The sequence below is a fragment of the Apteryx rowi genome, unplaced genomic scaffold, assembly GCF_003343035.1.
Source record: "Apteryx rowi isolate R43461 unplaced genomic scaffold, aptRow1 scaffold_0, whole genome shotgun sequence".
NCBI classification, from domain to species: domain Eukaryota; kingdom Metazoa; phylum Chordata; class Aves; order Apterygiformes; family Apterygidae; genus Apteryx; species Apteryx rowi.
Window position 1 is genome coordinate 2,301,130 of NW_020447195.1, and position 18,133 is coordinate 2,319,262.

An 18,133-nucleotide genomic window follows, 5' to 3' on the forward strand; every position below is an offset into this window, starting at 1 on the left:
GCCTTAGCAGTAAATGAGAATGAATGCCCCCCCTTTTCTGAATAAACATCCCTTAATTCTTGAGCTCTCTGCTCCTTTTTCTACACTAATAACCACAAATTTTATCTTGTTATGGCTGAACTAATGGCTTTTGAAGAGACAGGGCTTATTTGCCTTACCACTACTACTTAGAAGCAAAAATAAGTGGCAGCTAACATTCTCCATCACATTTCCAGCAAGACTTTTTTCACCCAAGTATGACTAGGGGTTAACTTATATCAGCTGAATCTTCTCTTCTGACTTGGCCCTAAAGCAGGGCCATCATGTTCTCCATGGCATATTCTTATCTATACTGAGACTACAGATTTCAGCATTGAAAGGAAGTGACTCTTGAGTCCAAGCACAATCAGTTTTTCTTTTAACTACTGAGCTCTCAATGTCAGTACTCAACTCTCTGACAGGTGATTCTGTTCTCTCCTTTTTGTGTGTTATTTCTCCCTCTGTCCCTTTCTCATAGACAGGAACTGTTAGGGAGACATATTAAACCTTTTCTTATTTTGGATGTGCTAAATTAAACTAGTCAGGAAAAATCTGAAATTGTCCCTTTTTTGTCATTTTTTCTTTTTGTCAGTAATGAGGCTCTTAGGTTTATCCTGAATCTCCTCAGAACAGAGCAAATTAAATTAGATGTTGCCTGGTCAGTGACACAGTCAGTGAGGTACCCTGTGGAGACGATTTGAAAGCCTGCGGTATAGCAGAGCTACAGTGGACCTGTGGTAGGAATTAAAGGAGGCAGCTGAGTCATGAGATGAGCAGCAAGCCACCTTCCTAATTCCCTTTCAGAGACACACTGAATCAGCATTAACCTGAAAAGCCTGTTTCTCAGGCTTTGCTTTTTGGGAACAAGGTTTTGAAAAGTGCAGTTAAACCCCATCCTACTATCTTTATTTTAGTCTTTAATGCGAATGAATTCAACCACCTGGCATGCAAACTGTCTTGATATCCAAAGTGGTCTACTCAGAAGTGGCACACTTCAATGACCCCAGACTTACAAAGACATACAACCAGGGTCTAAAATTGTGGGATGTTTACAAACCCGAAGCATATTATCAAATATCTCATGGAACTGGATACCCCTTACAGTATAACAGGCCATGTAACGGATTAAAACAACACCTTTAGATCTGCAGACATATTCTGTAAAATAAATAGCAAATATAGAAAATGATTACATAGTTGCTTTTATTTAAAAATAGTAGCATACTGAGTTCTGCTAGGAAAACACCAGGAAAAAATAGAGGCTATTTCAGCATTCTGAAATCAGATGCATTTTTCTAAATGCTTAAGCAGCATATGAAGAAGCATATGTTAGGTGGTTTCATATCCTGTGCAATGAGTTAGAACTAATACACAAAGTATCAGCATAAAACATGAGGATGAAATCTAGTCTTAGTGTAAAAACACTGATGCTAGTGGGGCTACAGTAAGAGTGAAAACAGTACACGTATATGATAACAGGAATTAATGTCTTTTGTATAAGAAACCAGAAATTCAAATAAAATATAGGAACAACCAGAGTGTAAGATACTTTCAATAGAAAACAAAATCAAACTGAAGCCACAATCCAAAAATTACTTCTTTTTAAAAAATCATTTGATATTCTGATTTTTGTGTTATTTGTTGCTATTTTTCTGATATTCCCATCACCATGATATACAGCTACCAGACCCTCCTTCCATCTGCTAATGTAGCTGTTAACATCTGGATTGTATACTAGGAAGAATTTCCTAATTGGATAGCTAGTGAAACACTAGAGGCAGCTAACTAAAAAGCTGTGGAATTTCCTTAGAGATTTTCAAGAACAGGCAACATTTTGCCTTAGTGCTTGGAAATGGACTAAGTGATCTATGGCAGTGCTATCCCGCCCACATTTCTGGGATTCTGATTTGGAATAGCTTATTCATTCCAAAACCTGCATTATTCACTTGATGCAGAGGAAAGTTCAAGTCAGTTGCCTTAATGTCTGCTTCAGCTGACAAACTCTCAGAAGGACTTTAACCTTCTGACGTTGTCCCACCTTTATTACACTGTACATTTTCTGGTGGCAGATGAGGCTGAACATGCTCTTAGTGGCAAGGAAAAAAAAAGCAGATTATGCCCTGATAAACTGTGATCTTATGACGAGCTATGAGATCACACTTATATCACACCCATACTTGAACTGTTGACCTCCAAGGAAAACTGAAAGTCTTCAGGCAGTAACAAGCCTTAAAAATTGTTTTCAGATAGAGGTCTTCCCCCACTTCTTATCCTTCCTTGTTAGTAACGTTTGATTTCCCCTTCCTCTAACTCATATTTTTCAATGTAAGTGGAGTCCTCAGCTCTCTGTGAACCAGTCCACATAAACCTCTGGATAGTAGAGGTGATCACATAGCACTGCCTATTTTCCCTGTGAAATAATACTAAACTAAATGCTTTGCGCAGATGTTTGGACTTGGAGATTTGTTAGTGTTTTTTAGGATAAAACTTGCAAATCTTGACAAGGTGGCATTAAAAATCCATTAATGGCATTTTAAAGGATAAGAGCATGAGTCCTGCTGATTGGGAAGTAAGGAAATAAAATGACAATCTAGACAGTCTAATGTGCTCCTGTAATCTCAATTAGACAGCGTACTCTTAATTTAAGAACATTGTGGAGCGACACAGAAGAGATCACTGCATGCTGGTGATGGCTGCAATTTTTTGAAGGAGGGTGTCAAAGCAAAAAATTATCTCCAGGGGCTATCTCCATATATAATACCAGCTATAATCAAAGACTCCAGAATTTGATTTTGAGTATAAAGGTCTTCCTACTGGGCAGGCTGAAAGATAAAGGGAGAAGAAGCAACTGGGCGTAGGGTTAGAAAAGGAGACTGATTTCTCGGACGGTTCTCAGTGGTTCTTCTCCAACGTACAACTTTGTCTAGGTCTTTCAAGTGTGTAGTTTCTCACTGCCTCTTTACAGGACTCATTCTGTGAAAGTTAATGGTGATCATGCAAGTGCTAAGGTGCTTGGATTAAAAGCATAATAATATAAAGAGTATTATAATAAAGTGTCCTGCCTTTCAGTACTTTAATCAATATAAATAATTGCAATAGTAACTGTACCTGTAATTCTTTATTATTGATATTGAAACTATTACCTGAGACCCAAAAGACCGATTTCCACTTAAGAACTTGAAATTACAGCAAGGAAGCTTGTAGTTTTTTGCCCTGACAAAGCGTAGGGACAAGAACAGGAACCAACCTTTTTTTTAAAAAAAAAGAAACCAGACAGCGTGTACTGCTTTGGAGACAACTATTTTCTCAGGAAATCGGCTGAGAAGGGCAGGCCCCGGGGCAAGCGCTGCCACCGGGCGCTGCGGTGCTGTGCGCGGACAGCAGTGCGCAGCCCGGTGAGGCAGCAGAGGCCCGGGGCCGCAGCGAAGCCGTGCTCTTTTCATTTACGGTCGGGGCTTTCCTTTTTAACCAGACGAACCGCACTGCAATTGCCGGGTCAGTTGCTAGCGCTCTAGGCACACGCCGACCGATCTCCAGGGCGGTTTTATGGACCGTTCGCACCGGTAACTTCCCAAACGCCGCGCCGCTCGCTCCGCCCGTTGGCGCCTCGGCAGGGGTCAGAGGTCACCCCAGAGCGGGCAGGGGGGCGGGGGGGGAATGCCCGTGTCACGTGACGGTGCCAATATGGCGGCGCCGTGGCGCTGGCGCGGGGGCTGCCGCTGAGGGAGCCGCGTCTCTTCCGCGTCATGGGGCCGCGGCACGGCCGGAGCCTCTGAGCGGCGGCGGCCCCGAGCCCGGCCCCGAGCCCGGGGCGGCCATGCAGCCCCCGGCCCGCGAGCAGGACACGCGCACCAAGAGCATGTTCGTGTCGCGGGCGCTGGAGAAGATCCTGGCCGAGAAGGAGGCGAAGCGGCCCCCGCACGGGCAGCTGCGCAGGGCCTGCCAGGTGGCGCTCGGTGAGTCCGCCCGGGCCGGGCCGAGCCGAGCCAGGGCCCCGCTGCCCCCGGAGCGAGCTGCCCCCGCCGGCCGGGCCCGCTGAGCCGGGAGGGGACGCGGCGGAGCCTGGAGCCGAGTCCGGGGAAACTAGCGCCGGATTTTAACGGGGAAGTGGGCTGCCCGAGAGCCCTCGGCTCCCGGAGCGCCCCTCGGCCGGGGCTGCCGTCCCTGCTCCGGCGCCTGCCGGCGAGGCAGAGCGCCTGCGGCGGCCCGCGGAGCCGGGGCGCTCCCTCCCGTCCGCGCTCGTGCTCCGGCGCGGCCCGCCCGGCCTTCCGCAGCGGAGCTCCGCGCGCCGCTCCTGGAGGCATATGGTGTGCAGCGGGGGGAACGAGCCGGCCCAAGCGGCGCAGCTGTGACAGCCGGAGGCTTTTAGGGCCTTTCGTAGTTGGAAAGGGCTTACGCTGTGAGTCTGTTACGTTTTGGTTGCTTCACGCTAATATTTTGCCTTTATTTGGGGGGAGCTTACTGTATTAACATCCAAAACTGGAACAGAAGAAAACACCGGTTGAGTAGGCAAAGGAACTGAAGAGGTGCAAGTCCTGTCAAATGCGCCCTGAAAGCAAGCTGGAAAAACAACTGCCTCCTTTGCCACAGTCCTTATCTTGAAAAAATTTGTAGGAGCTAACTGTAACGATGGTATATCCAGGGAAGGGTAACCAGATAACCAGATAGAGGCGTGTTTTTTTTGTCCCCCCCCCCCCTTTTTAAAGTTGACAGTATTAGCAATGGTATTGTATGTGTGTGCCACAGCAGTTTGACTTTTTTTTCCTGCTTCCTTCTTCTCCCACTCTTTTCCCCCCTGTCTCCCCCCTCCCCCCCCCAAAAAAAGAAAAGAAACAAAAAACCTTCCTACCTGTTTACAGGACTGGGAACCTGTTTTTCTGCTATGTAAAATACATTTAGAGGGCGAGAAGGGGAACCTCCTTGGAAGATTACTAATGAACATCTTTATGTTTAGCTAATATAACAAAGATCTTGATTTGAGGGGTGGTTGTGCGGTAGCCACCTATTAGCGCATTTGGGATTGTAACTGTTTTGTTTCTGTATGTTTTAAGGTACAATAAACTTGAGGTTCTTTAATGCTAGTGATAGAAATGACCTAAATTTTTTGCTAATCTTGCTTACAAAAAGTGTTATTTGCTGGACTAAAGCAGAGGTCAGCATGAATAGATAACCTTCTGTTGCCCAACTGCCCTGCTCAAGTAGGGCCTTGATTACTGTACTAAAAGATTTCTGTTATATCTGGTGAATGTTGTTGCATCATTTTAAGCAGTCAGCGTGAATGCAGTCCCTTTTATCTATACATGTGATTTTTCAAACCTTATTTTGTGTAGATTAAGATCCTTTCTACTCAACTGAAGTAAATCACTGTTTTATTTGACTTAAGCTTACTTAAGTTAATTAAGCCTATACTTTAAGTTAAATAAAACTGTGACTTACTTTAATTAAAAAAGTGTTAGCTTAATTATCAAGCCTATGCTATAGTAAATATGCCAAGGAATGTGGGAAGAACATTTCTTGCAGTCTGAGGAATTCAGGCCAAACTTCTTAATCTGCACAAATTGTTACGGAAGAAAGAAGCTTCAGAGTTTTTAATAATAATAAAGTTCAATTATCCTTTAATAATGAACTGTGAGTAAAATTAATTCAGTTTGAGAGAAAAGTAAAGTTAATTTTATGTAACTGGTAACAGTGTCTGTCAAATGTTGATTCCCCTTCCCCCCCACCACACACACACCTTTTTTTGTGTCATAATTCATAATAATCCTTTTCTACCTCTTACTAATTTCTATTTGCTGTACTGTTGTATTTATACAATGGTGTCTTTAATGGAGCCTTGAGGTATTATACCACTTATAAAGCAGTCAGCAAAGGCATGAGTCATATGTAAATGCTATGTCTGTCTGTATGGGGGAAGTCTGTGATGCATCCTTACTTTAAATACAGAGGAACTGGTGTATTTTAGAATCAGCTAATCTAAACTAACCTGCAGCTATTTCTGTTTCCTGCAGTAGTATTACCACAGTAGTGTTTCTGTTAATTATGCATACTTTAAAATTACTGCTTTGCTATGTTCTTTGCTTCATTTTTATGCCAAAGTATTTACCTGTAGTGACAAAAACTCAGTGGTATTGGAAAAACTTTAACTAGCTATAAAAGTATTTAGTGATCAAAACTGAACTTATTTCCCATGAGATTGATGAAGATACTTCTAATGGTGGGAATGATGCTCTTATTTAAAATAAATAAACAAAATATGTAAAAGAAAATGTTAGTCAAATGCTGAGACTACTTAAGTGAATTACTGCTGAAAATTACAGTCATTCTTATCCAGGAAAAAAAGGTATTCTTTGATCCTAATTTTAAACTGTTCTTATGCTCCTCCACTTCCTCTCCCAATAATATACCTGTTACTACACCAATAGTCTGCTGGTTTGGACTGCAAAATAGCTTCATGACTTTGTAGAAATGAGAAGTATCATAGGCTCAGATAGGACTTAAACATGGAAAGGGTGAAAGAAAAGTAGTGATTATTCATTCCCTGAACTGTACAGGGCTTGTTAGCTCACACTGGTGGCCCAAAGCAATTTTAGGTATCTGTTGTTGGAAAGGGGGTTGGTAACACAAGCAGTTTCTGTACATTTCTGCTCTTCCCTCTCCCCCCCACCCCCCTTTTGAAATATTCAGTGTTAATGTTGAGTAAGCAGAGTTTGAATGGATTCCTTCATTCAGACTCTTGCTTCATCAGTAGGTGTAATAGTTGTATCCTGTATTCTTAGTACCGGTAAACCCCAGGAGAGACTGGGAGAAATGGAGTTTTTCAACAGAGAAGCTGTTCTGCTCTGCTATAGCAAACTGTGATTTTTAGGAAAACTGGTTTTTCACAGACAGCCAGTGTATTTGTATATAAATAGTTGATTAATAAGCATTTATGTGAAGCTCTAGATGCATGTGGTTCTTATTAAATCTACTAATATAGTCTCTATCCTGAAGAATTTGCAGTGTAACACAGACAATATGTATTACAGCGGTTCATGTTGGTGTGATGCTAACTGTGCTCCTGGGTCTCTCATACAACCTATTTAGTCTTCTCCTATTAGTACTTTTTAAATGACGTATTATGCAGCCAGCCTGGTTCTGTGACCTTCTTTGCCTAGGAACCTTCAAGTATATCTATTTGTGAGCTTTGTAAACAGCATAATTTGTTTAGTGAACTTATTAGTGAATGAAAACACCTTTTAAGCCTTACCTTCACTCTAGGAATCTAGATGGGTGTTTAAGAAGTCTCATGGTATAAAAGACAGATGTCTAAAAACACCTTGCTTTTCTTAGTCTAGTAAAGCTGCTTGACTAGCATGCTTTGGGAATACTGGGGCTAACAGGAGAAAGTCTTGCTTCACTGTAGCAGCCTCCTCTAAAGGTTTCTTGATAGCGCAATAGAATCAATAAATGTAGATGACTCTTTGATTAAGTTTAAGGTAACCTGGAATTAGGCAATGCAAGGGGGGAAGGTGCTTTTGCCCTTTTGCCGCTTCTCTTGTGTTTGTCTTGGCAGTGCTCTCGAGTGTTCTGACCAGCTGTGGAAAGACAGACATTGCTTGTGTCCTTGTGCTAACAGGCACTATGCCGTTCTCGGCAGAGGAACTGGTTTGTTTCCACTGAGATGAACTTGACTGTTCATTAACGTAGGATGCATCTAATTGCAGGCAGGCAATTATGTCCTTCATTTTAGTATATAGTTTTAAGTACAAGCAAACTTAAACCATCCATCTAATATGGAGCAGTAGCTACTTTCAGTATGAGCTGCATACTGCTGCATACTTGCTTCTACAGCAAGAAGCTGTGGAAGAAATCGCTGCATGGCCTTGCTGGTTATTCCAGTTGTGTTACTTGGTACACATGCTAAAAGGCCTTACATGTAGCGGACAGGATGCACACTATGCGGAGTTGAAGAGGATGCTGCTGACTGAAGTAGGTGTGATCTCTACCTGTATGTTCTGTCCTCGGCAGTAACAGGGAGCTCTAGTACCAAAAGCACGGAGCGAGGGGCCAGCGTTGTTCTGTGATGGCCAGGAGCTGACCCAAATTCAGGCTGTGGTCTCCAGCTGTGGAAGGGACTTGGGCTGTGCCCCTTCCCTTATTCCTGTGCAGCGAACAGAAGAATGACAGTGGCAGTAGGTTTCTGGGAGCTGGCTGTGCCTGGTTGGGGTTTGGCATGGTATCAGGGACTTCAGTTAGGCAACAGTTTCTGTTTCACTCACTTTTGGTGGCCATACCACCAAAAGAGCACTTGAAATGTGGAGATTTCCAAACCATTTTGATGCAATCAGTAGCAGAGGCATGCCTGTAACTCATTTTTGCCCGCTTGTTTGTTCTTTTCTGCCAACATTATTTGTTAAAATACTATTGTGATGCAGACCTCTTTATACTGCTTTGGAAAACCCTTCATATAATAAAAATTATGGGGAATTTGGTCAGACCTTGGTTGGATTTTATTTTTTTTAAACTTGCAGAATATTTCTGAGAGTGAAGTTGTTGCTGCTCTAATATGGGAATCTATTATATATTTTTCCTATGCGGTATCTCATGTCACTATCGGAAAAGGTATCATTACAATATCAAAGAACATAAGAAAGGTCTGATTTTTTGTCTGCTTATGGCTAAAATCTTCATGAAGTTTACATCTAAAACTTTTTTTGTTACACTGCTTTATTAGTGAGTACTTTGGGGTGGGGGCAAGTGATCTGTTTGAAGAAGAGACAAATTCTTTTGAGCAAGTATAGAGATTTGTAAAAATAGCATTACTTGACTACTCCCTGAACTTGGAAGCAAGTACTTCTGTAGCTGAGAATAACTCAGTCTAACAGAGAAACTTGTTTTCTTGTGCTGTGTCAAATTTTACAAAGTAACTTCTTGGGTGGACTCATGATTTAATACTACTGTAGCTTGAAACAGTTCTTTTTACAAACAACTTAATTTTTAGGTGAGGAGTTTTTAACATGGGAAAGTGATCATCTGCCAAATAGTATGGCAGAACGAAGATGGTAATGAAGATGGCGTGTTTGGCCTTCAGTTTTCTTTCTGCCAGCAATTTGGTGCCCATGAGAAAAAGGATGCCAAAATTCAACTGGATGAACTGAGATAAGCTTTGGGTAATAGGGTGACCAGACCAGTCGACACTAGACAGGTTTCAGTTTCTACTGAGAGATCATGAAAGCTGGGTGCCTCAACAGTTCAGGAAGTGGCAACTGCTGAGGAGGAGTGGGAGCTGGACAGGTGTGGGGCACCTTCGGGGGGGGCAAAGAAGCCCCTGAAGGAAAAATGCACTTGGTGAGCTAATGTATCAAGTATGGATTTTTTTTTTTTTTTTTCTCCCTGCATCTCTGAGAATATTCATTTTGTTGATCTGATATTGGAAAAGAATTTGCAGCAACTCTTTTATACATAAAATAGCTTTCTATTTCTTGTGCTTTAGAAATAACCTGTGAGAATTGACCAAAGCAGTGTCAAAACAATTTTTTTCCAGTGCAAGGACAACCACTTGACTATAACTCAGGCATAGTTAGCCTATTCAGAGAATGTTGCATTCCTGCAGTCATTTAAAATCCTATAAACCCTGGTTCTACAGGGTGTCTGAAATATCAGCATCAACTGTATTATTGCTGATCAGCCTAGCATCCTGGAGTTCTTGGGGCTGTGACTGTAGCTAAAACATTCCTTTCTTTGCCGAGACTCAGAGGCAGGACTAAGCATTCTAAACATTAAAAGTGTGCCCAGAAAGCTGTGTGATAAGAACCAGGTCGTGTATGCAACAATAATACTCCATTCTAATAACATAATACAACAGAATAAATCAGATCCTTTAGTGTGTGTTACTCTCAGTAGCTCTGTGGATCATAATGTGCCATTGAAGGTGGGAAAATCATTTAATCAAGAATATTTGAATTAAAATTTTGCTTAACTGAACTTCTGACTAGTGCACTCTTCGATTAAACCACCTGGATACTGGAATGAAGAAAACGATCCAAGAAATGGTGCTGCGTTAAGATTTGCGCTCTCTATTTGACATCTGAAGACTTGATTATTTCTTGATCAGCCATCAAAATCAGTCTATGGCCTCTATTCTGTTGACCCTCCTGATCAGTTGAACTCTGAAATAGCAGGGGATTACAAAACTAGATTTGCATCTTAACAGAGCTGCTAAATTAATTCTATCTCCACAATCGCAGGCATGGGACGTTCTTCTGTACTGCTTGCTTGTTGCCTTGCAGCTGACTTGTGTAAGACTGGGAAGTGAAAATGGTCTCATTTTGTAAACTTCTGTAACATGAGGAACTGCTCCATGTGCCATGTATTCGTTACTTGAGACGTTAAGAAAATTCAGTTGTAATATTTGTCATCTTGCTGTTCTGGTTGAGTTGAGCGGGCTGACTAACAGAGGCTATTCTGTCCTGTCCAGAGGCCCTCGTTGGATTGCATGTGAGGAGGTGGAGTGCTCTCAAGAATTTCACTCCGGTGTTTTCCAAGTAGTGGCTGACTTTTGTAGCACAGTGTTCTCATTTTGGGTTGGGTTTTTCCTAGAAAAGCTGATAATCTTGGGCTCTTAATAGTAATGCTCTGTGATTATATCCAACAGAAGTAAGTGGAAATGTATGCTTGTATCTGGTCTATCTTCTCTTGATACACGGTTTGAGTCTCCTGCCTCAGGAGATTGTATTGTGAAGCTGTTGTGTAGCTCAGGTTTCACGAGTACCACTCTAATTCCTCTGTAAATTTGACAAGGGTGGTGGTGGGGAAATCTGTAATCAGTCCTAACAAGAAATAAATACACTAGTAGTTTCTCAATTTTAAAAAAGATTAAACTAGTAGAATAGTTCAGTAAATGGTCTAACCCTTTTCTATAGTTGATGATAGTTGAGGTTAGAATTTAGATAATCTTTCTCTTGGTCCTGAAAAATATATTTTTCCCCCTTGAACAGTCTTTTAAACTTTAATTTCAAGAACCTGCATTGACTTGCATAAAACTGTGTAGTAGACAGTGTTCTATGAATCGGATATGGTCAAAGAGTTGGTGATGAAACCTTACCTGCTCAGTGTTTGGAAAATATGGATTTGTGCCTATCGTAACTGGACATGCAATATCCAAAATCCAAAGAACTTGGATATGAGCTACACTGCAGTAGTGTGGTGGACTGACAGGTCCTGCGTGACTCCAGGGTCAGTGGGTTTTGAGCTTTAAATTCTCAGGACCAAGAGTTACTGCTGCTGTTTTTCTTGTCAACACTACACAAGAACACTTTTTTTTTTTAATCAGTGTATAACTTCAATAAGGTATCTGCTACAATGGTGAGGAAGGGGGGAGCAACCAGACACATGAACCTCTTTAAACTTTTGGCATCTGTGAGCTCAGTTTAGTGGGAGAGGTAAGCATAAACAAAAATGCCCTAAGCAGCTGGGATGAATATAGCTTATGAGCTGAGAAATGGCAAGGGATAGGCATAAACTATGACTGGTCTGTAGCGCTTTCTGAAAGTAATAATGAATAGGTTATTTTAGGCTGACTCTGTTTTTGATTGACTTGGAAAATGGGGGGTTTTAAACAGAGCCATGACATGTTGTGGGTCTGTAACTATCCAACCTGTATGTGACTAAAAAGTAAATAACAGCAAAATTAGGATAGTGTTCCCTCAGTTCTTGTCATGTCACTTCTTGCTAATAGATGCCATATCACTTCTCTTTCCCCGCTGCTGAGCATGTTGGCCTTCGTTAATGTGAGATGATGGCAGACAGAGCAGGAAGTCCCAGTCCTAGATGTAGCTTGTCACTCACAGCTTGTAGTTATACAGCTTTCTCCCTCTTGCTTCTGTTTTCCCTATAAAATAGGGATAGTAATGCTACAAAGTGGGCATATTCTGAAAGGATTAATTCTTGTAACATTTCTTGAAATGAACTGTGTAAAAACCTATAGTATGTATTTGTTTCAATCCTTGTCTATTACTGTCCTTTTTATATATAAATGTTTCTGAGATGGAGGAAACTACTGAGGTTCATGGGTAACACTGAAGCCATCTGAACTCCACACATCTAATCCAAAACATGCTGCTACTCAGCAGTTGTGGAGAACAAGCATTGAGTGAATGATACGATGCAAGTTTTTGGTTCTCATAACTTTGTAATTTAAACAAATTTTTTTGGTATGTTATTTTGCAGGAGGGATAAGATAGGGTGGGATGGACAGGATTCTGTATGGTGTTACAAGTGATTGTAGCTGTGCAGCCTTACTATTTTTGTTATTTCTTGTCAGTGTTCAGTGTGTGCCTGCGCTGTGTTCAACGTAGTGCAGTGTTGGTCTGTATTGTACATCGTGGTGATGCATTAGAAATCCTCAGGAAGCTGTACTGGGATCTCGGTGGATTTGTTGCTGTGTGCAATAGAAATGACTAAGAAACAAGTTTAAGTGTTCTGAAAACCTACCCCAAATTGAAAGCTTTCAAAAGGAGGGGGGGAAAAAAAGAAAAAACAAAAATCCTATGGGCAAGGTGACAGCATGCATTTGAGATGTCTTATCTCTGAGTGGGAGTTTGTTTATTCAGCTGATGTCATATTGTAGGGTTTAACATGAGTAGGCTAACAAGCACTGTAACAGGAATATTTGATGCTTTGAATTAAATGGTTTGTGCAGTGGCTTAAAGACTTCTTCAAACTTGAGCTTTCTGTATGTAAACTTACTCTTGAATAAGAATTACGTACTATACTTGTGCTTTCTAAAGGTATCTTTTTGTTAAGAATATTTGGAAAAAATAGAAGATGTAGAAGTTGATATGCCTTTCAGCAAATGGGAGAGTTATCTTTGATCTCTGATTTAGGAAGCCAAAGATGTTACAGGAAAGGAATAGCAAATACTAAAGTGAAAGGCTTCTGGTTTGAAACAACTTTGCTTTATTATATTTTTCATATTTGTGTTACTGATAATTATATTGGGTGTCAAGTATCTTCAATTATTTTCTTTTCTTTCTTCCAGATGAAATAAAAACAGAGCTGGAAAAGCAAAGGTAAGTTACTAATTGCTGTAAACTATACCACACAATGGCAAGTTAGATAATGTGATAGTGGAAATGTGAGAGTGTATACGATTTATGGCAGTGAACTTGTGAATACCCAGTGACACACCTTTCCTGCCAAAACACATGGTATGGCCCATGTGTCCTAATTACACAATGTTTGTGGCTCTGCGTACTCGAGCCATAACTGCCACTAAATTTCACTTTGGATAATTGCAAAACTTCTAAAAGGTGCTAGTTTTCTACTTCCTTTCTTTTACTGGACTTAATATATCCTGACAGGAAATCATAAAGAGCAGCAAGTATCTTACGTTTGTTAGTATGCTCTCTTAACTACCTAGATCAAGAATTCCAATTTAAATATTATGTAAAAATCCACCTTTTTAACACTTTGTAGCACTGTGCTATAATTTAAAGAGTCTCAAATTGTGTGTCTCTTTGTTTATTATTGTTCATACAGGCCTAGTTTAGGTAAGTTTATCCTTAAGTTGCGTAGGAGTTCCCCTGCATTTAAGGCAGTGGGATGGTGCTGGACTTTAGTGGGGGAAGAGATAACTTGAATATATGAAAGAGGTCAGGTGAAATATAAGGAAATGCAAAGCTGTTTCTGTATGATTTTGAAGAAAGTACAACTTTCTTTTAAAAGAATGTATAAAAGGAATTTGCATTAAATTTGTATGCTGCTATGTACCATTCAGCTTCTAATCTGAAAATGGAGGCAGTGTAGTCTGTGATATACATGTTTAGGAAAATTAATAACTCTTCTCCTCTGACCTAGAGAAGGCACTGCTGCTCCACCAAAAGCAAACTTCATTGAAGCAGATAAGTATTTCCTTCCGTTTGAGCTGGCCTGCCAGTCAAAGTCTCCACGCATTGTCAGTACTTCACTGGATTGCTTACAGGTAAGTGTTCTAGTTAAACTTGGACAGAGTGAAATGGGGAAACAGACAGTTACAAAAATACTGTGTGCTTTTGACATTCTTCAAATGAAGTGAAATTATCCTGAGTATACACCTGTGTGCAAATAAACACTACGGATACTTACATGCATAAACCATGCAAAATAGGTTATTATCAGACTTGACTGAAAGTGGGTCTTGTCACAGTGAGAAATGCATGTATTTGTTTTAGAATGAAACAAGCATATTCATTGCAGCTCTTGGATGCTCATGCTATACTATGTTGATGCAACAATATAGAATGTTTCATGCAACTCTTCTAAAGAAGTATTTACCATGGGTCTTCCTTGTAGTGGTGATGCGATGGCAGGTCAGACTCCAGAATCTTTCTACCTTTTTCCTCCCTTAGATTCTTACAGGAAAAAAACAAATGCAACTTAATCTCAGCTAATTACTTGAGCAGAACCTCTCTGATGTGAGTAGGTATGAAGACTGACAATAAAATTTTGGTCTGGTTACAGTAGGAAGAAATTATCTGGGTGGCAAAAGCATGTTCATCTCTTATAAAACCTGTTTTGTCTAGATGTGTGAACAGTCCAAGTATGTGGTAGCCAGACTATTGATGGTGTTAAATCTTTGCCTACCTCACTTAGCCATTATAACAATCTAAAACCCTCTTTTCATGCTGTATTTAACTGTATTTTACTTAACAGTACTTAACTGTCTAACCTGTGTTCTTTCTACCTAGAAACTCATTGCATATGGACATATCACTGGCAATGCTCCAGACAGTGGAGCTCCTGGAAAACGATTGATTGACCGAATAGTTGAAACAATTTGCAATTGCTTTCAGGGCCCTCAAACAGATGAAGGAGTACAATTGCAAATAATTAAGGTATTTTAGTGTATTTAAAAATTTTTTTTTTTCTGTCTCTGATTTTGTAACTGAAACAAAATTGAATGTGAAGTGCTACTTAGGGCCCAGTTTCTCCATCTCCTACACGGTTAGTTGTGTCATTGAATTTAGAGAGGCTTTCACAGTGTCTGAATTGGTATGTGGAATGTATTTTCTCCTGCTGAAACAACATATGGGAATAGCTTATTAACTCTTGTCCTTCATTCTGGGCTGAGCCATGGTCTGGAAACATTATCTAGCAAAAATAGGACAGCTTGATGGTAGCACTGTTGATCATCTAGGCTAGTGATGCCTGTGTTCATGAGGCTAATGACATACTGTCAGTCTTCAAGCTAATATATATCTCCAGAGGACTTCAACTGAAGGCACAGTAACTGTGATGCAATGTTGTGGACCACTGCTCTAGCCTGTCTGCTCTCGTATCTGTTTTTCTCAAGATTTGCAGTATACAGTTCTCAGCAAATCATAGTGCTACCGGAAGTATGTGTTCTGATTCTGGAACTTACTTGGGCAAATATAGCTGAGGTTGGAAGTTGGTGAACATTACAGAAATTTAATTTGGTGGAAGTTAGGCCAAATGGCCCTTTCACAGAAAGGAAACTATAGAATAAAATAACTGTTAATAGTTTGGAGGTGGAGTATCTCTCAAAGGAAAACTAGTTGTGATGTATTCCCCTTCCTTTAACAGCTCAGGAGAGAATACTGATCTATGAAAGTTGTGTTAAACTTTCTCTGATTGGGAAAAATGCTTTCAAAGAACTAGAAGTTCCTTATAAAATCTTATAAACAGATATACGTGTTTCATAACAAAGCCACAGCTTATTGTGGAAGACCTACATGATATGTATTGCTGCCTACTTACTTAGGTTTCAGTCTTATTGTTTTATGTACTCTTTCAGGCTCTCCTTACTGCAGTAACATCTCCGTATATAGAAATTCATGAAGGAACAATTCTGCAGACTGTTAGAACCTGTTACAACATCTATCTGGCCAGTAAAAATCTCATTAATCAGACAACTGCCAAAGCTACCCTTACGCAGATGCTAAATGTCATTTTTACACGGATGGAAAATCAAGCTGTATGTAGCTATTACTTTTGCTCATCTCAAATGTTTAAGCTTGAAAAATGAACAGAATATTTTTATGCGTCTGTTTCATTGTAGCTGAGTACCTGTTGACTTCTTATTTAAGAGAATCTGCGAAATCCTGCAGTGAAGTATACTGAACTCTATAGACTGATTAAAAATAAAGTATGAGGCTTATTGCTGATGACAAGGTTTGACACTGTAGGTTCTGACAAACAGCTGCCTATAAACAAATGATGGGATGCTTTTAAGATAAGCTTGTTTCCAGAATAGCTAAACTAGAAGCAAATCTTTCTAATCAGACTGGCTGGATGAATATATTTTGTCTCTTTCTTGTTAGCACTTGAATTCATAGAGGAACATCAGTCATCATAGACATCTGTTCCCCTTATGTTTTCTGCCCCAGTTTAACTTTATCAAATTGGTTTTTCAAGATACAAGAAGCCAGAGAAGTGGAAAAAACAAATCAACAGAAGTCCCAGTCTCCTGCGATTCAAATGGTGACAAGGTCTCCAAAGATTGGTCACTTAAAGCACAGCTATCAGGAAAGCAAACCCACTGCTCCTGTAAGCACAGAATTAACTAATGGTGAGCCTGAGAGGACAGAAAATGGAGACCTGAGGTCAGAGCAAGATCTGATTCCTTCTGTATCAGGTGAAAAAGAATATATTGTCTGTTGTCTTCAGTTACAATGTTCCTACTGGAAAATGTTCTTTTGTACTATTTTGAGGAGGAGCAGTTGGGGTTATTGGCTCAAATCATGTTCACATCTTCATGGTAGTTATTCGGAGTACACAGACCATTCTTAGATATTATTTTAGACATGCTTAGACGTTATAACCGTTGAAGAAAAACTCATGTTTGCCCTAGAATTTTAATAAAAGTACATAGAACTTTTGTATATAGAATTATATTGGAGTTTGACTGGATTACATTAGGTTGATAAAAGGGAAGGAAAGTAGAAAGAATAATCATGGTATACTTAAAGTGCTAAAATGGCTTTGGGGTAATTGAAGTCCTGTGGTAAAAATAATGTGCATTATAAAGACACTATCATAAGCATAGACTATATCCAAATTAAGAACACAAGATATTCCAGTATGAAAACTTTGTAACAGTTCATAAATACAACTGACAAATTTACTGCAGTAAAAATGTAAGTGCTTTGATTTAAACTGTGGAAATAACATCGAAGAGTATTTTTGCATAAATTTTTGGAAATGGCTTTAAAGGAGAACAATTAAAGGAAATTTACATTTTTTAACCCTTCTGCCTCCTTCCCCTTTCCCTCTTCTTCCTAAACAAAAGTACAAAGTACAAAGCTATCTTTTTGTGTTTCATCAGAGGAAACAGCTGATGGAGGAAAGGAAATGGTTAAAGGAATCTTGGAAGAGGTGGTCAAATCAGCTGTGAAAGGTAGTGAAATCTTCTGAAATTAGATGCATGTGTAATGCCTGATATGTACTCCTGTGATTATAAAAGTGAAGAACTTATTTTTTTTTTTCCATTACTAAGCGTCTTGTGAAGAACACTTTACTAAGGCAGTAAGAACAGACTTTCATTGCCTCATAGGAATAGTTCCTTTGATGGCTGAGAAACTCCCTTTAACTTACCAGTGCTGCCTCTCTGTCCCTGTCAGTTGTAGAGCTTCACAAATATCATGCGATTAATAAAAATAAATAAAAATCAATTATTTTTCTTTTTCCCCTTCAGCGGCTGAAGAAAAGCATGTAATAGAAACAGTTGAGACTCTACCTGCGTTAGAGACTGCAGATATTGCTCTTTCTGGCTCTAGTAATGAAAATGTACAAACAAATGGGATTCCAGATGACAGACAATCTGTTTCCTCCACTGATAACTTGGTAAATAACTTCACTGGATGTTAATGTATGTATAGGGAAAGAGAAATCTCTTATTATGCCAACTAATTTCAGTGGGATTTTGGAGGGAAGAAACAGAAGGTTTAATACATAAGTTCTGCTCAGGTTTGGAAAAGAAGCAGCAAATTCAGTTTAAGTACGTGTTGAAAATAACTGCTTTGAAATTGATTGTTGGTTGTATTTTAACACTTTGGAGTGGGAGGGGAGTCAGTCAACACTATGAAAAGATCTGGATCACTTGTATTCCTGTTTAGGTTTGGCTTAAATTTTAGCAAGT

General features: G+C 40.0%; 1 protein-coding gene across 5 annotated transcripts in view; it reads left to right on the forward strand.

The window, feature by feature from the left end:
• Positions 1-3,703: 3,703 nt before the first annotated feature.
• The window catches only part of ARFGEF2 (ADP ribosylation factor guanine nucleotide exchange factor 2), a 39,245-nt gene continuing 24,815 nt past the window's right edge, over positions 3,704-18,133 (forward strand). For 2 of the 5 annotated variants that reach the window (XM_026064017.1, XM_026064090.1), the window contains exons 1-8: positions 3,704-3,974; positions 13,037-13,067; positions 13,855-13,978; positions 14,724-14,870; positions 15,791-15,970; positions 16,411-16,630; positions 17,321-17,392; positions 17,690-17,838. In XM_026064017.1, coding sequence (XP_025919802.1) covers positions 3,836-3,974; positions 13,037-13,067; positions 13,855-13,978; positions 14,724-14,870; positions 15,791-15,970; positions 16,411-16,630; positions 17,321-17,392; positions 17,690-17,838 — 1,062 coding nt within the window. In that variant the 5' untranslated portion in view covers positions 3,704-3,835. The other 3 variants (XM_026063781.1, XM_026063944.1, XM_026063861.1) reach the window with 3 other exon arrangements.